This window comes from Gopherus flavomarginatus, chromosome 12 (assembly GCF_025201925.1).
Source record: "Gopherus flavomarginatus isolate rGopFla2 chromosome 12, rGopFla2.mat.asm, whole genome shotgun sequence".
NCBI lineage: Eukaryota > Metazoa > Chordata > Testudines > Testudinidae > Gopherus > Gopherus flavomarginatus.
This window is the reverse complement of record NC_066628.1, coordinates 29,194,775-29,219,843: the sequence shown is the minus strand read 5'-3', so window position 1 is coordinate 29,219,843 and position 25,069 is coordinate 29,194,775. Positions and strand designations below refer to the sequence as shown.

The 25,069-nt window shown below is 40.6% G+C and overlaps 1 protein-coding gene across 4 annotated transcripts in view; it reads left to right on the top strand.

Moving 5' to 3' along the window:
- Positions 1-25,069, top strand: part of MYH10 (myosin heavy chain 10) — a 148,454-nt gene that overhangs the window by 83,330 nt on the left and 40,055 nt on the right. For 3 of the 4 annotated variants that reach the window (XM_050919218.1, XM_050919217.1, XM_050919216.1), the window contains 9 exons: positions 190-253; positions 3,552-3,650; positions 5,858-6,001; positions 6,340-6,435; positions 13,096-13,214; positions 13,650-13,802; positions 15,609-15,782; positions 17,789-17,962; positions 21,085-21,199. In XM_050919218.1, the coding sequence (XP_050775175.1) occupies positions 190-253; positions 3,552-3,650; positions 5,858-6,001; positions 6,340-6,435; positions 13,096-13,214; positions 13,650-13,802; positions 15,609-15,782; positions 17,789-17,962; positions 21,085-21,199 (1,138 nt within the window). Of the gene's footprint in view, positions 1-189; positions 254-3,551; positions 3,651-5,857; positions 6,002-6,339; positions 6,436-13,095; positions 13,215-13,649; positions 13,803-15,608; positions 15,783-17,788; positions 17,963-21,084; positions 21,200-22,275; positions 22,339-25,069 lie in introns of all 4 variants that reach the window. The other variant, XM_050919215.1, reaches the window with a different exon arrangement.

Sequence of the window (25,069 nt, the reverse complement as noted above, 5' to 3'; positions counted from 1 at the left end):
TTGAGTTCTGATTTGTTCTTTCAAAAGTTTACAATGTTTTGTTCAGAGTCACGAACATTCTCCATTCCTGAGATGTTCGTTACTCTGAGGTTCTACTATATGCCTTTTTAAATGGGAAAGTTGTTTTAATATGGACAACTTCATTTTTAGCAACTTAAAAAAAATATTTTTTTTTTGTTTCTTTTCCAGGGCAAGTTCATTAGAATTAACTTCGATGTTACGGGTTATATTGTTGGGGCCAACATTGAAACCTGTATCCTGTTTCAGCAGTGCAACTTTGGTTAAAATATGAAGTGACTCACTCAGCCTTTTGTCTCCAACTTTGTGTATTGCTTAGAATTCTTTGTAATGCAGCATTAACACATTTGCAGGAAATAACATTGGGTGAACTTAGTGACATAAGGTATCATAGTGTGAATGCTTTCTTTGACTCGAAATCCTCCCTATGTTTCAAAACAGTTCATCATACTATCAAGTAGTCTGAGAATTTCCTTTTTACTCGGAAATAAGTTTTCAGAAAATGTAATACTTTGTTTGAAATCTGCTAGATTATGACTATGTGGTGTTTATTGGAAAAAACGATTAAGGTAAGCCAGTAGTCCATAAAGTGATGCTGTGGAAAATGGCACCACCTTAATCAATTGATCTCTGCCATATGTGTACCCATTGTCATAAGCACGATTTTAGTCTTGTTTGGGTTACATAGGCAGCGCGTCCGGGGCGGGCTGCAAGGCCAACTTCTGTCCCATTTTTAACTACATCTGTGCAATGTTTTTTGTTGTATGAAGTCTAATGATTCAGTTTTTGCTGAATGGTCTTGATTCCTATTTCTTCCATACTTCCAGATGAACACTTGTCTGTAGTAGTCCATTTTGTTTTGTTGAAAGTTGCTCTCGTTGCATTGTAATAGAAAAGTCAGGGTGTTAGTCTCAGAGTTGAGTATGCTCTCTGGAGGAATGAGGTTAAGGCTCAAGTGCCTAAATCAGTATGGCTCTTAAATCAGGTAGGTGTTACAATTCTAAGTATCTGTACAAATCCAGGCTTATTGTCTAAATAGCGGAGCGGAATTATTTTGCTTAGCTTCATGAAAATTGGAGGATTTAGTGTCCAGTAGAGAGAAGTTAGGTTTGTTCCAGATGGTACATTATTGGGCTAATTTGATAGGTTTCCTGTATCCTTTATAAAACAAAGTTGTATTGCACTTTGTTTCAATATAGAAGAATGAAAGGAATTAATCTGATATATGTGCAGCATGCTATATGAAGCAACCTCTCCATTTTCACAAACTTTGAAATTTAGAAACTGTTTAAATAGTATTAAACTCTTTAAAGTGAGAGCATGTGTAAACACCAACTTTTAAAAACATTTTTGAAATGACAAGTGCCATATAGGTGTGTCTGGTGTGGTTTTTTTTTTTTTTAATAATGGAATTTGAGGATTCAGCTGTATCCTTTTTGAAAGACTGATTGAAAGCATGGTTTCTTTAGGATCCCAACTTGTCCATTGCAGGTGGTGGTGGTGGTGGCTTTCACATTAAGTATAGCTAACCAGCACCAAAGAAGTTAATTTGCTAGAATTACAAACTCAAACTTTTAATTTGACTGTGTTTTGAAACCTGTTTAAATAAAGTTGCTGAGAGATTATAAAATGGAGCCCAAAAACTGTTTTAACTGAGTGGGTTTAAATTAAAGCTTAAATTTCCGATTGAGACTTTTGTAAATTCACCCCAAGACTTCAAAATTGTTGAGACACCAGAATTTTCTTAAGATGAGAATAAGTGTATACGTGAACTATCAAATTGATATTGGTTGAGCACCTCTCATGGTGTCTTCTCCCTGTCCCTCTTTTTGGACATGTCTGAGGAATAATTGGTAACTTATTAAGCTAGACAGTATTGGGATCTTCATTTTCTCAACTAATATCACCATCATGGTGATCATTTTTGCCATTTTCTGGTACCTGGAGATTTATAACTCTGGCCTTTTTGGATCCTCAAATGTGTTCTTACAGATCATATAAGGAAGAAGCATCAGATGACCCCTTTCCTTGCTGCAGTGTCAATGCCTCCTCCCCCCTTCCCCCCCCCCCCCGCCTTATTCCTCCTACTGTTTTCCCATCTCTTTTCCTTTTATCTAATAAGAGGCTGGTTTAGGTGGATGGACAAATCTAACCCTAACACTCTCTACCAAACTTGCTCATAATAAACTAGAAAGAGTTTCCAGAGTAGTCTGATCTAAGTAAAAACCTTGCCTTCAACAGACTGGTCAGGGAAATCAGAGCAACTCAGCCACGCTTTTCCAGAGTAAAGGGGATTAAAGCGTGGTTCAAGAGGGGCTAACTGGATTATGTGCTGTGCCTATGATCTGCCAGCAACTAAACTTGAATCACCAGAGAGAAGCTGCATTTTCCTGTCTTTTTTTTTTTAAGTTATTTTACCCCTTTATGTATATCTTTTGTTTTAGAAGACAACAGTGTTAGACTTTGCCAGAACCTGAGAGCTACCACGTAAATTGACTGATTCCAATGAGAGTTTGTCATTTAAGAGATTTTCAAGAGAGGATTTTTCCCTCTTGAAAAGACCTTACAACAAATATAGAAGGAGGGAGTAAGGAAAGTATAATGAAAATTAATTCTAGTTTCTTAGTGTTCCTTTTATGCAGGGCTGGCTCTGGCTTTTTTGCTGCCCCAGCAAAAAAACCAACCAAACAAAAAAAAACCCTGCGGAGTGGCAAAGCAGGGGGGGTGGAAAATACTGTGCAAGGGAACTCCCTGTGCTGCAGACATGCCCTGGGCAGCAGGGGGGAGAGAAGAGGGGCGGCCAGGGCTTCAGCGGGGCGCTCGCCACGTGGCCCCTCCCGCCGCGCCACCTGCCGGGAGGGCTCCGCACCACTCCGGTCGGTGAGAAGGGAAGGATGCAGGCTGCCCTGCCGGGCTTGCTACAGACCTGGCACTAGCTGGGGCAGACAGACCACACAGCCGGCTCCCAGCAGGGCGCTCCCCTCCTCCGTGCCGCCACCCCCTATAGAGCGACCGGATCGTCGAACAAAAAAAAAAAAGCAGCCATGCCACCCTAGGATTGGGCGGAATACTGCCCCATAGACTCTGCCGCCCCAAACACGAGCTTGCTCGGCTGGTGCCTAGAGCCGGCCCTGCTTTTATGTACATGCGAGTAATGTTAGAACATTTCTTGTAATTGTGCAACAAGCAAAGCAAAGGACCTGGCAGTGGAGGTCTCAAACCCCAATAAACTACTAAATTAACACATGGGGGAGAACTTAAGAGCTTCCTAAAAAAATCCGTATCTGATCCTCGCAATAGGCTTTCATATGTCTCCTGCAAAAAATGAATAGAAAGGGAGAGATTTTGTATTACATGTGTTAAAAGAATCATAATTGTCACTTCTTGAGGGTGTAAATCGAACACAGCAAGCACCAAACGTATCTTATGATAATCCTGCTGTTAATGTAGCCCACTTGGTGCAATTTTATGTTTGAATTTTTCTTGAAAAGGATTCACAATGCAATTGAAGATCCTTGACTATTCATGATCAGATTTGTTGGAAAAGTCTCGTGCTGTTCGTCAGGCCAAAGATGAACGAACATTTCATATATTCTATCAGCTGCTCTCTGGTGCAGGAGAACACCTAAAGTGTGAGTTACAAATCTAATCCTAGCACCCTATTCAGTTCTTATGTATTCTGAATTTGCCATTTTTAGTGTTTGAGCAGTGAAGTTCCATTACTCCTTGGGCTTGAAAAAGTAATTAATGATCAGAGATCTGAGGTATGAAAAAAAAAACAGCTGGCTTTATTCTGAAATCACTCTTCATATTGCAGCAGACTTGTTGGTTCAGCAGCTGTTGCATAACCGCAGTATTTCAGGTGAATGATTTCTGGATCACAAACTCTCTGGACCAGAGCTGGCCAAGGGTTTTGTAGCCCCTTAACTGAGTCCCTGGCTGGCAATCAGTAAGGTAGGCTGGCAGTATTTCAGTTTCAGCAAGTCACAGAGCATGCTGGCAGGAAGTGCCAAATCTGTCCTGGACCCCACACTCAGACTAGGCAGAATGCCAAACCATTGGCCAAATCAACATACAATAAAAGTCTGAAGAAGAGTGTCTGTGTAATGTTTACACTTCCATGGTGAATGTCAATTGGCTCCAGCAGTGGGGCTCCACCTCTTCTCTGTATATCTGATGTAATAACTTGCATATATTTACCCAAATGTGTGGCATACACCATTACTAGAAGAGTGTGGTTATACTGGACAGCTCCATCCTTAAAACAAAGAACTGCTAGTATCTAGAATAACTAAGGCTAAGATTTTGTCACAGATAGTTTTAGTAAAAGTCATGGACAGATCACGGCAAAAAAGAGAAATATTAGTAGAAGCTGTGACCTGTGTGTGACTTCCTAACAATATCTGACAAAATGGGGATCTGCGGGTTCCCACACTGCTTGAAGCAGAGAAGCTGTGCAGGGGTTAGGAGCTGCCTACAGCAACTCGGAGCTGCTGGGTACTCCTGCCGCCTGCAGCTCTGGGGGTCCCCTGTTGCCCATGGGGGCTGGGAGCTGTGGCTGCCCCTACCTCCCATGTCAGCTGGGAGCTCAGGGGTTCCCCTGCCACCTGCAGTGGCTCGGAGCTCCAGAGGCAGCGGGGTACCCCACAGCTCCTTGCCCCTGCAGGCTGAAGTCACAGACGTCGCTGGAAGTCATGGATTCCATGAGTTCTGCAACCTCTGTGACTAAATCGTAGTCTTAAGTATAACTACTACTTGAACCTTGCGCCTTTTAAACAGTGGCTGACCATGCCTATTCCAAAACAGGCAATTGGTTTCCAGTTAGCCAGTCAAGATTAATATAGGTGATGGGCCAAATTTTCTGTCACATGTGCATGCAGCTTAGCATATACTCACTTTAGGTGCACAAATACTCCAGGGAGCGCAGATGGATATGCATAACTGTGTGTGACTATACACACTTGAAAAATTGGTCCTGTATCTGTTTCCCTTTAATGTTAAAGAGGAATCTGTGGTTAGGATTCCTGGGCTGTCTAACATTTTAAATGTATATAAAAATCTGCTTGGACAGCCATCAGCCATAGGCAGAAGAAATGTCTGGGGCCTTGTCTATACTATGGCAGTAAATTGTTCTAAGTTACCCTACTTGAGTTACCGTAACTGAAGTCAACATAGCTAGGTTCACTTACCGCAGTGTCTACACCATGCTGTGTTGACAGGAGACACTCTCCTGCCAACTTCACCTCAACAGGATGAGTACAGAAATTGACGGGAGAGTGCTCTCCCATCAATTTAGCATACCTTCACCAGACCCGCTAAATCGATGCTGCTGCATGCCCTGTCAATACCTCCTCTAGAGCAGTGGTTCTCAACTTATTTACTGTTGTGGGTTACATCCGATACTGCCTGTATGGCCCTGAGGATGTCACATCTGTGCTGATTGGGCCGCAAGCAGCCTGTGGGCCGCAGGTTGAGAGCTACTGCTCTAGAAGATTGCAACAGTAATGCAGTAACCCCTATTAAGAACAGCATCCAGTTCATGCCCAGTGCAAGGAGCTAATCCAGTTTTTTACAAAACCAGCTTGAAGCTGTTGGTAACTGGGCCTTTTTATATTAAAGATTGTGGGAAGCTGGGCTGAACGGACCTTTGGTCTGACCTGGTGTGGCCATTCTTATATTCCTAGCTGGGTTCAGCACTTTAACTCATATTTCTAGAGTTACGGAAGACTTGGGGTAACAGCTTGTAATCCAGTTTATTTAAATGCTGATATAGCTGTTTGTTTATTTGTTTTGTATTAGACTTGTACACAAAGCTTTTATTTTTTTCCCTCCACTACAGCTGACTTGCTGCTTGAAGGATTTAATAATTACAGATTTTTGTCTAATGGCTATATCCCCATTCCTGGGCAGCAAGACAAGGATAACTTTCAAGAGACTATGGAAGCTATGCACATCATGGGCTTTTCTCATGAGGAAATCTTGTGTAAGTTAAGTCGTCTTGATTTCTGTAGTTTACTTGCTTTTTATGTAAAATTACAAAAACTAAATGAAACAAATGTTCACAACCAAACTTAAATCTAATGGAGTTTTGATGCATTGGAAGCCTGTGGCAAAGATTGCACCACTTCAAAAACTTAAAGCAATCTTCTGATTTTAAGCTAAAATTGACCTAGAGGTAAGACAGACAGTGCTACATAGTGCAATAACAATTATAAATTCCTTTTTGCAATGAGCTTGAACATGTGCCTAGGATTGGGGAGGGGGTGAATTTTATTGAGACACATTTGAGAAGAAAATGTTTGTATCTTTCTGTTAACACAGCAATGCTGAAGGTGGTGTCATCAGTACTACAATTTGGTAACATTTCTTTCAAGAAGGAAAGAAACACTGATCAGGCCTCTATGCCAGAAAATACAGGTAAATTGGTCACATTGTGTGGCTTTTAATGACATTAGTTGTGGTTTTCTGATCATAATTTGTTCATCAGATATCCTGTAAAGTTAGAAAGTCTGGTAGTGGGGTGTGTGTGTGTGTTTTTCCCTCTCTGAAGTTCCTCTATAAAGTTCTCCTCTTCCAGAGAGAGGCCATAATTTGTAACACTAACAGCCAGTATGAAACTAATAAAACTCTCCCTATCTTATACTCTCTTCCACACAGACATTAAAACTGCTGTCTACAGAATTCCATAAATTATTGAAGCTGTTTATACTGTTCCTAAACTTTTTTGAACAAGCATTTCAGCTGTAACCTCATTAATTGCTCCTCAGCAGAGACTTAAATATCAGGGGGGAAAACAAGTGTGCTTAAATCAGTGTATTTTCTTTGGTTCTTGACAGTGATTACATTGCCAATGAAAAGAATCCTGGAGCCAAGCACAACTTACTTAGTAAATGACTGAATTTAAGAAACACTGTATTTAGACATTTATTTCTGAAATGACAGGGTAGTGTGACTGTTTTCATTTTAATTCTTCAGAGTGCAGTCATTATTTGGTAGACATGCTTAAAAATGGACACAGTCCCTTAGGCACTTCTAAGAATTTTCAGACTTCTAGTTTACCCAGTGTTCTGTCATTCTAAATCCTCTCTTAAAAGTAACATCTTTGCAGTAGTTTAGAACTCAGCTTTGGTTAACTGCAAAGTGTTGGCTGTTTTCATATTTAAAAACTAGCTTTGATTTCTATAAAGCAGTTAGCAAGACACAGAAGCAACTGCGGCTTCTTGCATAAGTCATGATGTGTTGCAGTTTGTGATTATAGATGGGCACTTCTTACCTCCATACTAGCAATATCTTCAATTAACTTGTATCACCTCTCCTCTTTCTGGATATCAAAAGTGTTGACTGATAAAACAAATACTGCAGAAAGGCTGGCTCAAATTTAAAATTTGTTTCATAGCTTGAGCATCTTGCTGCTGTTGCTCATTTTCCTTGCTTTTTATCGAGGTTTATATTTAGTGCCCTAACATTCTTTGAGGGAGAAAGTGGAAGTGGGAGAGTTCTGAAATTTGCTGAGAACTTCATAGGCTCTGAAGAACAAATGAAGCTTTATATGAAGAATATTCATGATTGACTTATTATGCAGTGGCATAAAGTAATAAAATCCTATCCAGAAACATCAACATGGTCTCTTAAGGCTTGTCTACAGTTAAAATGCTGCAGCTGAAGTGCTTCGGGATTCTCCCACCGTTGGTGTAGGTACTCCACCTTCTGTAGAGGTGGTAGTTCTCCTCTTGACTTAATGCTGTCTACACTGGGGGTTAGGTCTGTTTTTTATTAACTGGTGGATTTTTCATATCCCTAAGCAACATAGTTGTACTGAAAATTAACAGCCTTTTTTGGTTCAGGAAGCCTAATAGCTCTAACAACTCAGAGGTTGTAGTGACTGGTACTGAGACAGGTAACAAATATATCCTCAGAACTTGGGGATTAAAACAATGCTTTGTAGATCTGATGACAATTTGATAGTTGTTATAAGGGAAAAGTTTAAGACATAGGTGTTTTAATTTGGGCATCAGATTATCTATTTCTAGTGTACACTAATATCTCACTACAGAACAAAGCTGTTCTTGTGTCTCTATGTATAGCTATGCACAATAAAAATGTGGCAGCTGTACATTAATAGTCACCAATAGATTATAAAAATACAAGCTAAATACAATTAAACAGCCAACGTTTATATGTTGCATCCAGCAGATGCAACATATAAAACTATCATAAATTGCCCCTAGAGATGCACTTTGTATGCAGCATCTCAAATATTTCACATGTAAAACAGAATCATAATATGCCTAGCTCTATGAGAGGGACACTTAGCAGATAAGATTCCAAACCTGAAAGGCCATGTTTTGCTCTTGGGCAAAGCAGGAAGTTTTCAAGTAGGAGGATGGTGAGCAAGACCAATATCCACTTTTGTGCTCCCCAATACAATGCACATTCCTTCCCCCCCCCCCCCCCCCAAAAGTGGCAAAAGTCTCAATTATTTTGCAGTTTTCGGACACTGGAGAAAAGTCCTCTGTATTGTCCCCCTTTAATAAATGAGTCTATTAACTTGGTGGTCCAATGGCTTGTGCTAGACACTGCTATGTGGGTGACCCAAGCTTTAACCTTGTCCATCCTTTTGCTCTATGTGCTAGCAGAGGCTTGATATCCTGGAAAGCATCAGTTCCTGGAGGTGAAAAAATTGATTGCATTGGTTGACAGATTTCTCCAGCCAACTGAGAATGCAGGTCTGTCCTGACAGTGACTGTATTCTGTAAAACTGGTCATAGTTGTTTGTTTTAGTGACAAATAGCTGTACTGGCTCTGTAAAGTCAAGATAGATTCTGTTCCTTCATGTGGATCTTCCAGCAAAACCTTTTTATTTGGGTACAATTAATTGGTTGCTTTCAGTGTGCTGCGCAGAGGTTATCTATGGGCATGTCTACACTTGCAGATGTAGAGCGCTTTGAGTTAAACCAGCCTTTGGAGAGCACAATAGGGAGAGCACTGCAGTCTATCCACACTGACAGCTGCAAGCGCACTGACATGGCCACATTTGCGGCACTTGCAGAGGCATTTGGAGCGGTGCATTATGGGCAGTATTATGGGAAGGGGGTGGGGTGCAGGGCATTATGGGTACTGTCCCAATGCCTTGTGATGCATTGGTTATCATCCCAGAAATCCCTCTGCTTCCATCCACATTTGGCGCCATCTTTCAGTGTTTTTTGTGCTGCGCACTCTGTCTTCCCTTTCAGTCTGCAGGAATGGAGTTCGAACTGCTGAGGAATATGCTGACGAGTCTCACCAGCAAGTCAAGTTTGGCAGTAGAGTTATTCCTTAAGATCCAAACTGACAGGGAGGATCCGACAATGATATTAACTTGAGTAACGTATATGATACGAGATTGCTCATGACATTCATGGACTTGCTCACCATCATGGAACTCCGCTTTTGGGCTCGGGAAACCAAGCACTGAGTGGTAGGATCATGTCATGCAAGTCTGGGATGACAAGCAGTGGCTGTAGAACTTTCAGATGAGAGAAGCCACTTTCATGGGACTGTGTGGTGAGCTCCCCCCAACCCTGCAGCGCAAGGACACAAGATTGAGAGCTGCCCTGATGGTGGAAAAGAGGTGGCTACTGCAATCTGGAAGCTGGCAACTCCAGACAGCTACCAATTGGTCGCGAACCAGTTTGGAATGGGAAAGTTTACCGTTGGAATTGTGTTGATGCAAGTTTGTAGGGCCATTAGTTGCATCCTGCCCAGAAGAACCATGACTCTTGGTAACATGCATGACATTGTGGCTGGCTTTGCACAAACTGGCTTCCCCTAACCGTGGAGGGGTGATAAATGGGATGTGTATTCCAATTCTGGCACCAGCCCACCTAGCCTCTGAGTACGTTAATTGAAAGGAGTATTTCTGTATGGTTCTCCAGGTGCTTGTGGATCACTGTGGGCGTTTCATTGATATTAACACAGGCTGACCCGGAAAGGTGCGTGACGCACGCATCATTTGGAACACTGGCCTGTTCAGGAAGCTGCAAGCCAGGACATTTTTCCCCAGACCAGAAGTTCACTGTAGGTGAAGTCGAAATGCCCATTGGGATCCTTGGAGACTCCGCTTACCATTTTATGCCGTGGTTCATGAACAGCTCCTTGGTGCTGTCAAGGCTCCCTGTTTAGGGTTTCAACAACAGGCTGAGCCGGTGCAGAAAGACTGTGGAGTGTGCTTTTGGCCATTTAAAGGGACGCTGGCACTCTCGGTATGGGAAGCTGGACCTGGCCGATGACAGCATCCCCACGGTTATATCCATGTGCCATACCCTCCATAACATTTGTGAAGGGAATGGTGAAAGCTTCACTCAGGCAGAGACCTCGGAGGTTCAACACCTGGAGGCTGAATTTGAACAGCCAGAGAGCAGGGCTATTAGAGAGCCCCTGTGTGGGGCTGCAAAGATTAGAGATGCCTTGAGCGAGCAATTTGAGGCTGAAAGCCACCAGTAATGTCTGGTGCCCTGCACGGGCATGAAGTGCAGTGGTTCCAATGATAATAGGAATCTGTTTTAGCTATGCTGACTTGCAGTGCCTGTAGCTTTCCTGGGCTAAGATATCTTTTACTTTATGCAATAATAAAGAATGTGTTCAAAGCCAAAAAATCCATTTATTGGAAAGAAAAATCACTTATTGAAAAGAGACGCAACTGCGTGGGAAACGGCATGGGAGTGGGGTGGGGAACAGTACAATCCACAGGTTTGCGTATGTCCAGTTATCATACTCAGCCTTCCTGCACTTCATACTGGCTTCAGAGAGAAGGCGTTGTCCCGTCTAAACCTGTTCAGCTGAAAGGAATGGGTCCTTTGAAGGTGCAGGGGATTTTAAAAACACCCCACCCCACCCTCATACCCCCTTAGAGGAATCTTAAAGGATTAAGAGAATTCTTAAAATAAGACTGAGGAGGAGGAAAACTAACTTTCATTTTCTTTAGGAAGTAGATTGCTCAGGACAAGTACTATGGGTATGTTTTAACCCACCCCCACTGGTTACATTTCCTTTTCTTTCGGGGTGAAAATATGGTAGAACAGTTCTGTCAATTGACAAGAATCTATTCATGAAGCTTACAACCACAGCTTCTTCCTTGCATAGTACTAGAAGTGTCAATACATACGTCCTCTCAGAAATATAACCCAAACCCTCTAAACCATTGAGATTAACCTCTCTTCACAATCCAAACTGTCCATGTGATTCTAGTGCTAGCTTGGTATTAGTTACTCATCATGTTGTCTCCAGGTATGGTATTTTATTACAAGCTAGACAACTAAAAAAGCAAACTTTAGGTATTTTGGGCAGGAATGGAGCTTATGAGAAGGGGAGAAAATGTCAAGAACATCCCTGCAAAGTGAGCAATGCATTTAGACTTCTAGATGGATAATGCTTCTGCTAACTCTTGGGATCTGAGTAATGACAAAGGAGAAATAAGTGCGGGAGAGGTGAAAGAGTCTAACTGTTTTTATAAGCCATCCTTTCCACAGATGCCAGATGAACATGCTGTAAAATGCAAATTACTGGTGATTGTAGCTGTTCCTTTGTTTGGGGAAATCCGTGGATATGTGAGAGAATAGACGAATTTGACACTTGAGATATTGGCAGGGAGGATTTATGAAACAATAAATCTTGTCTCTTAAATACCAATTTCATTTAGTTTTTATTTTAAAGTTTGAGTGACTTTCATGCCATAAAAATATCAAGCCAAAGGGAGTTGTGGCGACTCAGTTTTGGGAGAGCAAGACTCTTCTGTAAAATGCCTAAATATGGACTCATGGGTGTCTAGCTCTAGACATCCATGTTTGTGTTTTCTAAAAATTGTTTAGTATGTTGTACTCCAAGTCCATTTCCTCCTGTGTTAACAGTAGAGTGAAAGCATAATGCTGAATTTTTGCTGTTACCACTGTTTCACTGACTGCATAGTGAACCCACATAGAGGAGTACATGACCAAGCACAGAATCCGTGGCTTTGGGGCTGGGAAATGATATCTTCAGTACTAAATTGCCCCAGAAAGAGGGTTCCCCTTTCTTTTTAAAAGACTAAGTTGGGGGGATGCCAAATCATCATATTGGAAAGATGAGAGGGACTAGCAAATGAATATTTTAGATGTCCTTCTGAGAAAGCTTAGAAGCTGGCACACTTAAGGAAAAAAACTAAGCTAAGAATATCTGTGTGTCAGATTCATTTTTAGAAATCTTAAGTCACAAAAACCACCCAATCTAATAATAGAAAATATGTGTAGGAAAGAGGATTGATACTGAAAGAAAATAAAGTAGAACTAATGTAGGTGTTGCTAAACCAGGAAAGGTCAGTGGGCCACTCAGTTTGATATTCTGCTTCCAGCATTCTTATACCAGTTGCTTTACGTGAAAGCACTCTGACATTGTTTCAGAGACTGCTGTCATGTGGCATAGGACCGAAATCCCATAGCAATGCATTGGCATACCTGCCTGCACTGCAGCACAGCAATTTCTCTAAGCAGCCATATGTCTACACTAGAGCATCCTAGCTCTGCTTGAGCTAGTGCACTAAAAATAGCAGTGTAGCCAAGGGTAGTGTGAGTGGCACCTTGGGCTAGCCACCAAAGTGTATGCCCAGGGGCTCTGGGCAGGCTTGTAGTCCAGCATGTGTCTGTCTCCCCCAAACTGGGATGCACTTTCCTAGCTAGAGTAAGCATATCCTTATTGACATCTGGCATATTGTATCAAAAGAATAAATGAGCTTTTATTGAAAACCAACCATTTTCAGCTCCAGTGCTTCCTAGTAATTTCCTGAACTAACCAGGTATTTGCTGTACTAAATTAACAGGGATTCACTAATGTGTTTATATGCATTATCGCAGGTTTGGGGTTCCTTATAGACATTAGTTGTTGTAATAGGTTTATTTTATTTTTCACAAGGTTGAGCGCTACTTCTGAGTTCTGTATTGAGTAGTTGCTAAAAGTCATTGAAACAGCTATTGATACAAGTTCTCAAGGGCTTGTTCCATTAATGTTCTGGCTAGTCTGGAGACTTTAGGATATTTAAGTGAATAACTTTATTACTTTCAACCTCAGTTGCACAGAAACTCTGCCATCTACTGGGAATGAATGTAATGGAATTTACTCGAGCTATACTTACGCCCCGCATTAAAGTTGGCAGAGACTACGTTCAGAAAGCCCAAACCAAAGAACAAGTAAGTTCTGATGTATAAAAATAAAATGAAGCTCCAGTTCATCCATAGTAAAACTGTGTTGATGCTAGTTCCTGTTTAAATCTTTGTTACATCTTACAAAACATCCTTGTGTGTTTGTATTTTCTTGCATGGCAAAAAACAAGACTGTATAGAAAGTAAGAACTTTTTCCCTTTCCCTTCCCCTCTTGATTCTCACGTCGTTTGACATATCAAATATAGAAAAGCAGTCTTAATTTTTGTTGACGATAGGGTTAAACTTTGTTATTTTTAATCAAACCATGCAGTATTTCTGCCAGTTGTTGTCTTTCCTCAGTGGTATTAACTGCGTTAAACCTGCTCAGTTCCCTTAGCAGTGACTTGTGATAACGTCCGTCTCTTTGTTCTTTTGAGGACTCCTCGAGAATAAGTAAATGTTTAATATGTTTTGATTTTCAGGCAGACTTTGCAGTGGAAGCCTTGGCAAAAGCCACTTATGAACGCCTCTTCCGCTGGCTTGTTCACCGCATTAATAAAGCTCTGGATAGGACCAAACGACAGGGAGCTTCTTTCATTGGCATTCTGGATATCGCTGGGTTTGAAATCTTTGAGGTATGCTAAAGAGCCAGTTACGGGAAACGAACTTATGACTTTACATTCTGTCTCTGTTCTGATCAGAGTTACACACCCATGCATAACCATTCATTCTGCAGTTGTTGTGGATTTCTCGTATAATATAACAGTCGAGAGCAGAGGTGGAAAGACTGTGGCCCACAGGCCACATCTGGCCCGCGGGACTGTGCCGCCTGGTCCCTGAGCTCTGAGCCAGGGACGCTAGCGCCTGGCCCTTCCTCGCCCCGCCAACCCTGCTGCCATGTGGGGAGCACTCTGGCCCGTCGCTTGTGCTAGGCTGTGCGGCTTGCAACCGCCCACCTCCCAGGCTTTCCAATAAGCCAGCCTTGCCGCTCTGAGCAGCATGGTAAGGGGGTGTGGAGTGGTGGTTTTGGATAAGGGGTAGGGGGTCCTGGGGGGCAGTCAGGTGACACGGAACAGGGGGAGGTTGGGTGGGGTGAAGGTTTGGGGGGAGCAGTCAGGAGATGGGGAATGGGGGGGGTTGGATAGGTGTGGGAGTCCCAGGGGGTGGGGGTGTGGATAGGGGTCGAGGCAATCAGGGAGCAGGGGGGAGAGGGATTGAATTGGGGGCGGTCCCACGATGGGGTGGTCGGGAACAAGGAGCGGGGGTAGATGGATGGGTTGGGAGCTGTGAGGGGGGCAGTCAGAGAGTGGGAGGGGGCAGATAGGGGGCAGGGGCCAGGCTGTTTGGGGAGGCACAGTCTTCCCTACCTGGCCATCCATACTGTTTTGTAACCTCAATGTGGCCCTTGGGCCAAAAAGTTTGCCCACCCCTGGACTAGAGTGTATTACAGATAAGAATAACATCTTGTGGGTGAATTGAACTCATGTTTTATATACACCTCTACTCCGATATAACGTGACCTGATATAAGATAGGTTTGCATAGAAGGCGGTAAAGCTCTGACACGCTGCTCTGAGCAGTGTGTTAAGGGTGCCAGGCCAGGCCGGAGCTGAGGAGTTCGATAAGGAGCAGAGGGTCTCGGTGGTGGTCAGGGGCTCCCCTCCCTCCCCCGGAGTCTGGGGGGCAGGAGCTGTGAGAGGACACTTTTGGGGTCCACACAGTCCCAGAGTGGCCTGGGGAATTAGCGGGGGGCTGGGAGCAGCCTGCTCTGCTTCCCTCGCCCCCGCCCTAGCCGTGTTGCTCCGGGGGAGGGCGCTTGGGGGAAGGGATACCCCCGCACTCACCAGCAGAAGCAGAGCAGCCCAGCCTCAGCCCGCTCCACTCTACCAGCTCCCAGCCACAGCACTCCGCTTCCCAGAGCCACACTCACTGGCAGCAGGAAGCAGAATGCTGTGGCTGGGAGGTGGCAGAGTAAGTAGAGCGGGCTGGGGATGTGTCCACGTCGTTCCCACTTCCCGCCACTGCTGGTGAGTGCCTGTCAGGGGGCAAGGGGATGGATAGAGGTCTGAGCAGTCAAGGGATAGAGGGTTGGGTAGGGGGTGAGGTCCTGGGGGTGATTATGGACAGGGGTCTCTGGAGGGGGCAGTCAGGGAACAAGGGGGGCCAAAGCAAGTTTGATATAACATGGTCTCATCCATAATGCGGTGAGTTGTTTGTTTTTTTTTTTTTTTGTGTCACGTGAGGACTGTGTTATATCGGGGTAGAAGTATACTGATTTAACACCAAATCGTATCTATCATTTATTGGATGTTAGGAAACTATCCCTTAATAAAATCAGAAATTTGCCCTACATATACTGCTTGCAAATGTAACAGATGACATTTTGTAAGATTATAAATTCTGCCATTGAGTTATTTTTCTAACTCACTAAATATTTTGTAGCTGAACTCTTTTGAGCAACTTTGTATCAACTACACCAATGAGAAGTTGCAGCAGTTGTTCAACCACACCATGTTTATCCTGGAACAAGAAGAGTACCAGCGGGAGGGCATAGAATGGAACTTCATTGATTTTGGACTGGATCTGCAACCCTGCATTGATTTAATAGAAAGGCCTGTAAGTTTCTTTCATTTCTTGTCGATTTCTGGACTAGGTACAGGCCCTTTTGTGGAACAGTCCCAGGAACTGGATTAATTTGAATAGTGACCACTGAGGACTGAATCCCATTATTTTTATATTAATTTTAGTCTAAGTATCCTGTGCCCATTGGAGAATCCTGCGTCCATTTGTGTGAGAGTCTATCTGCATAAATATAGTGCACTGTTTTAGTTGTATGAGACTAAATACTTCATTGCTCTCGTCTTCAAGCCTAACCATGTGATGGTATTATGGGTGCTTAATGTGGTAGCTCAACCAGAAAGCTCTTGAAGATTTAGGGTGAAATCCTGGCCTCTTTTGAAGTCAATGGTAAAATTCCCATCAACTTCAGTGAGACCAGAATTTCACCCTATAAATCTGCCTTGTGTTTGAGTGGGTCTTCCAGGACTGTAGCCTTTTGGGAAACTGTTTGTTTTTTCTCACTGCACTTGGCTAAAGGATCCTGTCTGTTGCCCAATCTCTGGGAACAGTAGACCACTCCAATCAACTACAGATAGCATGAGGAGCAGCTTAAGAGACCAGGAAAAGAGCACCAATCTTGAGTGGCTATTCCTGTATTCCTGCTTCTCCACTCCCCCCCTCTCCGCCCCCCCCCCCCCCCCCCCCCCCCCCGGATCTGGGCTGAAGTTTATCCTGAAGTCCTCTGTAGGACAGATAATTAAGATGTGACAGCATATGCTTCTTTTGTGTTATGGCATCATTATGTAACATCTCTATAGCATCATCCTTACAGGAAATGCAAAACAGAGCTTAAAGGGTTCCTCCCCTCAGTTTAAGAAAATATTTATTTTGCCCCAGAACCCAGTTTTGCAGGCTACGACAGATGCACACCAAAAAAAAATAAAAGATCGGTGACATAATTAGTTATTTTCATTGGAGTCAGTTTTCTTACATTTTCCCCCCAAATTTGAGCTGTAATTGTTGTGAAGTTACATTCTTTCACACATTTAAGACACTATTGCTGCATGTAATGCTATACTTGTACGCAGAGCAGCAAACCAGTTCTTTCTTTAAGTTAGTTTGCGGGGAGAGAAATCTTAGCAAAGATCTTCACTTTGAATGTGCAGATCCAGAAAGAGGATCCAAATTCTGTGTCCTTGGAATAAAGAGTTTTGTCTGCCATAAAGTCTGAGGGAAGAAATGTTCATGTTTTCACTATACAAAATATTTAGCATGAAATATTCTAAGACTTCTTATGTTCAGTGTGTTTTAAGAATCAAACATTGGTACCTCCTCAGTCTTCCTGTAAATGAATTAGCATGGGCACATGATGTCATAGAATGGGCTCAGATAGCCATATCTTGTAAAATGTGGAGACTTTCAAATTCACAATTAATTGTTTTAAAGTGTAAATCTTTATAAATCAGTTCCTCTACTGTTAGTTTTTTTCCAAGACTTGTATGTAGGAATCTGTTTCCCCTGGAAAAGATAACTGATGCCCTCAAACCAATCCCCACCTGTAAAATGAAAATAGTTGTTCCCTACCTCATATGGATGTTGAGGATAAATACACTAAACATTGTGAGGTATTCAGATACTGTGGTAAGGGAGAGGGGATGTATAAAATCCTTAGATAGCTAGGTAGAACTTTGCCATTCACGTAAGGCTTTTATTGACAAGCATTTGAGTTCTGTAACTCTACTGTTGTTCTACCCAAAAAACTATGAGATTACTGTAGAACCTGAGGATGTTTTTCAGGATATACAGGACATACATGGTCTAAAATGGAATGAACTTCCTCAAACTCATTAATCTCTTACGTTTGTCATTGATGAAGTATATTTAAATAAAATGGGACTTGAAGCAAATGAAATCTCAAATGTCACACTTTCCCTCCAGAAACACTTTTTTTTCTGGAGTATGATGGGTTGGTGTACAAGATTTTTAAAAAGACTTAATATGTGGTTTATATTTTTTAATTGAGAAAATTCTTGTTTCAATCCACCAACTGTTTATTTTATTAGGCAAACCCACCTGGTGTACTGGCTTTGCTGGATGAAGAATGTTGGTTCCCTAAAGCCACTGACAAGACATTTGTGGAAAAATTGGTCCAAGAACAAGGAACCCACTCCAAATTCCAAAAACCACGGCAGCTAAAGGACAAGGCTGACTTCTGCATTATTCATTATGCAGGGAAGGTATGGGTTGTATGTTGAACAACTTGTACTATTGTGTTGTAAATAGACTAGTTTTAGCTAAATCCGCTAAAGTTAACGATATTATTCAGCTAGATGCATGAGAACTCAGACATAGGAACAGTTTCGTTTTCTTTTTGTTAAAAAGATATTTGAGAGAGCATTATTGAAATCCCTATTGCTGGATCAGAATCTACAGTGGCAGAACTGTAAAAAGATATTAAACAGACTTGAAAGAGATTTAAGCTTTCCAAATAATAGAATAAAAGGTTTTTGGTTCAGAAATGCTTTATGATTGCATCATTTCCATTTGTAGTAAAGCTGATTGCATAGTAGGTATTCCCTCCCCCCCCCCCCCCCCCCCCGGGTTACTGATTTAAAAGAACCTAATTATTAAAATTGGCACTCTTAAAAGGTTTCAGATTTGACAGCTCTTGAAATCAGCCCTCTATTTTAGAATAGGTTCAGCAGGGCAGTGGCAGTACCAGCACCTCTCCAGCTTCCTCCACCTTGTTCCTTTGATAGGAGTATATCTTTTGGAATAATCCTTTTAGAACTAAGAATGTATTTCAGTCATCATTAGTCATTCCATCTTTGCTTTCCCTGCTGAGACTGCTAACTGGCCCAGTCATGATGTGGACAGTTGTTAATCAGGAAGTGGCTTTTTTTGTCCGGATCTGTTACTTACTGGACCTTCTGTGGTCCAGACTTGAATCAGTGCCATTGAATTTTTCTGTTTTTACTTAACTGTTCTGAAATTCATGCTTCTACTGGATTTGGGCTCCTAGGGGTAAATGAAAGCATTCTTCTTATGTAAATGATGCTCTCGATGACTTTTTTTCCTTCCCATTACCATGACCAGTGATTCAACTGTTTTTAATGGTTATTCTCCTATATATGGCACACACAGTAACTACGATCAACCTCTGGATGGATTTTACATTCGTATTTGCACAAGAAACTCCCTGCTCATGTGGACAAGGAAATTTAAATAACATACTGTTTTGTTTTTGTTTTTTAAATTGTGGACTAGTAAATGTCCCAGGAAGTGGGCGTAAGTTTGACATAGAATCAGATATCCTGTCTTCTCCCTCTGTTTCACTTTAAAAATTCCCTTCTAAGAGAGTGTGCCCCAAAACAAAATTTTAAAAAATTAGTGTATTTCCATACCCATTAAAACTGCAATGCTTAGCTGTTACCTTGTGTATATATAAACAAACATATATCTTATCGTATCAAAATATAAAGTGAAATTTTAAATGAGTAACTTAGAAATACTGACACCTGTCACTTTTTTTTTCACATTTCCCACAACTGAATGGCAGTAGTGTGTCTGAGCACTGACATTTTACTGATACTTCACAGTAGGAGGGCCAGTATGATAAAGAAAACAATGTAAATAGAGAAAATTTGGAATAATTTAGTGTCTGCCTTCATGGCAGGAGGCAGTCCAATATTTCTTGCTGTGAGGAGTTGTCACTTGCCTTATGGAGAAGAGCAATCCAATTTAGACTGGATTGGCCACTTCTATGATACTGGCATTGTGTTGTGCAAATTTTTGTGGCAGGTGGAGCTGCTTAGAAAAACTTAGGAAATGTGTTTTTGTCAGGAAGTTCCACCAAATTGAAACACTTTATGAAATCATGTCATTTTCAGCAAAATTTCATTTTGGAGGAAAAGAAGAGGAGAAAAGTCTGACATTGTCAATGTCCTCTTTCAGCACTATCGGGGGACTTTTTGTTTTTTCCCTTTTTAAAGAACTTTTTGTTTTGAAACTCTTTATTTTATATTATAATGTATAAAATAAAAAGTTAAAACCTTTACAATTCTGTCAGAATATTTTGATATAAATATTTTTTTCATATTTTTTTGGATAATTTCAAAACTTTCAGGTTCCATTCCATTCCAAATCAAAACAAAAACCTCAAAATCCTTCACAAAACAGTATTTCTATTCTCTGCACAGCCCTACTGGTCAGGTTCCTGTTAACTTCACTTGCTGTCTAACTGTGAGTTAGATCAGAGGTTTCCAACCTGCGTTGTGTGCTCTTCTGAGAGCTGGCTGCTCACATGGGTGCTGGCTGTTGTTTGTTTCTAGATGCAGTTGAGTATTCTAACATAACTGAAAAGTATTTTTCAATGTCCGTTTTTTGTTATTTACCTACAGTGATGTTAAGTGATGGGATGGGGTGGACAACTAAACAATCTCTTTATTAAAATGGAGTGTACACACTATGAAAAGCTTAAGGGCAGTGAATTTGTATCTGTCATCCTCATAGTTGGCAAAATCTTTGAGGTATTAAGTCTTTTGTAGGAGACTATCTCCCTTTGAGCTGATGTCCACGTTTTTAAAGGTGTCTAGGCACTTAGCTACCATTATAAAGTAAATATTTCTGAACTTCTGGGCTTGAAATACTAATTGTGGAAAAATTCTTTATTCAGCTGCTGAGCTGTACTTCTAATATCACCCCACAGTATTCTGCAAGACTATCAAAATAGAAGTTTTGTTTATTTTCAGTATTGTTAAGTAACAGTTTGTCTAATTGCAGTAATCATCTAAAGCTAAAAGTATCAATTATTTGCAACAGATCCTTAATTTTCTCATCTTTGTAATTAGCTGCATTAGTTAGAATCATCTTATTTTACATGCGTTTTTGACATTTCCACAGTAAAGCTTCTGTTTGAAAATAACTTGTTTTGAAAATGTTTTACTTATCATTGTTACAAGCAGCAGAGCTTGGCTCTCCTATCGGCAGAAGTTGATCCTGTGAAAGATACTACCTCACCCACCTTGTGTCTCTAGCCAGCAAACAAGATAAATAAAAGGGGGGTGGGGGGAAGCAAAACTCCTTAAATTTCACAAAAAAGTTTAAAACTGCATTTGACAGCTCTTTGTTCTAGCAAAGGAGAAACAGACTAACTCTCAGCCACATAAAACCTTTTTTCTCCTATTGATGTTTAACGCTTTCTTGAAAGAATAGAAGAGGAAAATTCAGAGAGCATTGTTTTAAACGGCGTTTTCCTGGGAAATAGCTTTTTGAAAACACTAGTTAAAACAGAAAACAAAACCCAAGTTAGCAGTGTCCCAATAACTCACCACATGTACCTTTGCTTGCTTCTTTACAGGTAGACTACAAGGCAGATGAGTGGCTGATGAAGAACATGGACCCTCTGAATGACAATGTGGCTACCCTTTTGCATCAGTCTTCTGACAAATTTGTTGCAGAGCTTTGGAAGGATGGTAAGAGAATATACTGTGTCTAAATGAAATTTCATAATAATCTGAGATTTAATCTTGTTTGGATGAGTCTTTTTTTTATACTCTTTCCTGGTCCATAGTTGAAAATAATAGCAGCTTAATCCCAACAGGCTAGCCCTGATTAAGCAGCCAAAACTATAAGCAGAGGGAGCTGGTTTGTTCCCTAGACTCTGAATTCAGTCCCTTGCACATACACCATCTCTTAATTTAGCTGCTTTTTCAGCTCATTGCCATGTATTGACTATTGCTCCTATCTAAAAGTCTTTGGAGTTAGTCAGTTTCAGGCTCGCTATAAGGAGCGGCAGGTGGTGCCACTTCTGGTGATGCTGCTGCTTAACAATGCTATTTTGATGAAAACACCTCTTACTGGGCTTCATGTCTATAATCGTGTGCAATATGTCTGAAGCTCTTTCAAGCACATTACAGTTAATTAGCATAACAAAACATTGTAAGCAGTATTATTCCCATGGACTTGGCATTGCTGTTTAGCTAATTATCTGCACATCAGCTAACACATCTTTCACAACTCCCACTAAAATAATTTAAAAAGCACAGTTTACCACAGAAACACTTTGCAAGAACTGTGGTTCTGATTCTCCTCACTCTCGCTCTCATTCACACACACTAGAGTGTATTACACTACATTTTCATATTTGAGAGCAAACCATTGTTTGTTTTATGATACAGAAGACATCTGAGCAATAGGCTTAGTATTGAGTTTTCCATTTGATTTATTGGATGAAGAACACTTAATGGTTTGTGATTCAGCTACAGAGAGTTTTATGAAGTATATATTACTCTGAAATCTGTCTTTTTAAAAAAAACCAACCCCCTTTTTCCTTTCAAGAAAATCCACTTCCCCATAAACACACATCAGTGTTTAATACGCAAAACTTGAATCTAAGAATTACTGAAATGTGCATGGAATATGTGTGGTCTAATTGCTTTTGTAGCACAATTTAAAGTTTGCGATTGTTAAAATGTGTTCTGTGTACTAACAGAAGTGTCTTGTGTATCTGCTCTTCTGTCTTTCTGTTTTTGCTGTTTCTCTATCTTAGAGATTCAGAATATTCAGAGAGCATCTTTCTATGACAATATTACTGGTCTTCATGATGCACCAGGTGAATGTATATAAAATCATAGGCAGGACTGTACCTACAGGAAAACCATTTTTGCTTATAGGCTTGCACGACCTGTTCATTTCATGCTAAATTTAGATATCTCCACAAGGGAAGTGACTTTGAGTGCATACCTATTCAATTGCTACTGCATACATACAGCATCTTATTTTATGCTCTGCACTTAAAGCATTGCAGATTAAAAGGTTTATTACTGCTTCCTACTTCTATTTTGAGATTCCAGATTGCTTCTCCAATAGCTACAGGTATTTGAAATCGCTTGTAGGCTTTTCAGGATTCTCATCTTTGTTCACAGTCCAACTTTTAAGAAAAATAATGAAGCATTTTAACACTTATGTGCTTTTTTTTAAAGTAATTTCACTTGTGAACATTTTAAGTTAGTGGTACAAATGCAGTTGGACAGTGGCTCGTTTCAAACTCCTGTAAACTTGCTTTCTCTTAAGAGCTCTCTAATGTTGTTTGCTGTTTCCACAAACTCTCCCTATTTTATTTATTAATTCTTTATTTATTTTGGGAGGTGGGAGTGAGGAATTGAATGGATATTTGTTGTTGTTTGAAAGTTCATCCAGAACACTTAATTTCTACTTCCCACCCCCACACCCCAAAAGTTTGTGAAAGTTTAAAAACAAACCAAAAAACCCAACAACAAACAATAATTTATAATGGGCACCCTTAAACTTAAGTTTTGCTTTATATTACCTCTCATTACTTGGAGTATTTCCTATACTTCTGTAAACTAGTAGTATTCCTATTAATTTCCTAAAAATAAGTACTGAAGTGATGTTGTACAGTTATCCAAGGCAGCTGAAAGGTTTTTAAGTTACCACTGTATTTCACCGGCCACCTTTAAGGAAAAGCTGACATTGTCATTTACCTTTGTTTGTTTAAAAAAAAAAAATTGAACAGGTTTTCTATTTTTGTAGTTTTCAGATATAACTAGATGTCTAACTTGGGATGTACCCACACAGTTTAATATTTCAGTTACCATGGAGATGTAAAATGCAAGTTTGTGTGTTTTAGTTGTTGCTGTTGTCTGTTTGCATACAGTATCTTTCTAATATTTTACAAACTGCTGGTTTATTGCATACTCTGTAGTGTGGTTAAAGATGTCTTTAAATCCCACTTCTGGTTTAGATTTGCATTCTGCTTTCAGTTAAACCTTTAGGACATGAGCCTATAAACACATTAGCTCATGTATAGGAGTAGTCCCGTTGACACTAGTGGAACTACTGAGCTGCTTAAAATTAAGCATGTGGTTGAAACTGAGCTAAGAGGTGAAAACATTATCTAAAAATTTGTAAGATTTGGGCTCTAATTTCCACTTATTTTGTTCACTTGTCACTAAGCTACACCTACTAAAGGGTGACCATACTCTCCAAACTCATTACGCCATATACATTTAGATTCTAATCTCAGCTTCAGCAACAGAATGATGTAAATCATGCTTTCAGGGTGGGGCACTCTATCCATCATGATCCCTAGACCTTTTGCAGAGTCACTGCTTCCTAGGATAATCAGCTGAACATAAGCTTGCAGTGTGGCCAAAAGGGCTAATGCAATCTTGGGATGCATAAATAAGAGTAGAGAGGTTATTTTACCTTTGTATTTTGCACTGGTGCAACTGCTGCTGGAATACTTTGTCCAGTTCTGGTGTCCACAATTCAAGAAGGATAAATTGGAAAGGGTTCAGAGAAGAACCACAAGAATGTCTAAAGAGTTAGAAAACCTACCATAGTGAGAGTGATAAACTCTAGGACATCTCTATATTTAGCTTAACAAAGAGATGAGTAAGGGATGACTTGATCTACAAGGCTACAAGTACTGCATGGGGAATACATATTTGATATTGGGCTCTTCAGTCTCTTAGATGCATAACCTAATCCAATGTCTGGAAGTTGAAGATAGACAAATTCAGACTGGAAATAAGTCATACATTTTTAACAGAAAGTAATTAACCATTGGAACAATTTACAAGAGGGCATGATGGATTCTAACATTGGCAATTTTTTAAATTCAAGATTGAATGCTTTTCTAAAATTTCAGCTCTAAAAATTATTTTGGGGAAGTTCTGTGGCCTGTGATCTACAGGAAGTCAAATAGATGATCAGTGTTCCCTTCTGACCTTGGAATGTATGAATTATGAAAATATGAGAAACTGGTTCCAATTTGAAATATAAAACATCATCATTTATGAAATATTGTATATGAAATATATAGCCAGAACCAATTCTGATGGCATTGTTTTGTTCGAATGAATCTATTTAAAAATAGACTTGTAGGTTTAACGTAAGTATAACCTACTTGTTTCTAGTTGGCTAGCTTGGAAGTGATGAATTAAGAGTGCACACTGTATAAAAGCTCAATAACAAGAAATGCCAGATCCCAGCATCAAGGTATTGAGCTGCCTTTTTCGATAAGAAAGGAAAGATTAAAAAGGGGGCTAGAGTTAGTTCACTTTGGAAATTTTGGCTTTTGAGTTGCATTTAGACTCTTGCACTTCATGAAGAAAAAGCTGTAGAGAAACCTGGTAGAAATTTAAGTCACAAAATGTTTGATATTTTTTTTCTCTTCTGAAGTCTCTCCTGATGCTTTATTGCCGCTTTGGAACACCTCTGTGCAATTTTGTTCTGCAGTTTTTATACTTTAAACCTATTGCATTTTTGGCTGAGGAAATATGTGCAGTTTGACATAAAAAACTGTTAAAATAACTAAA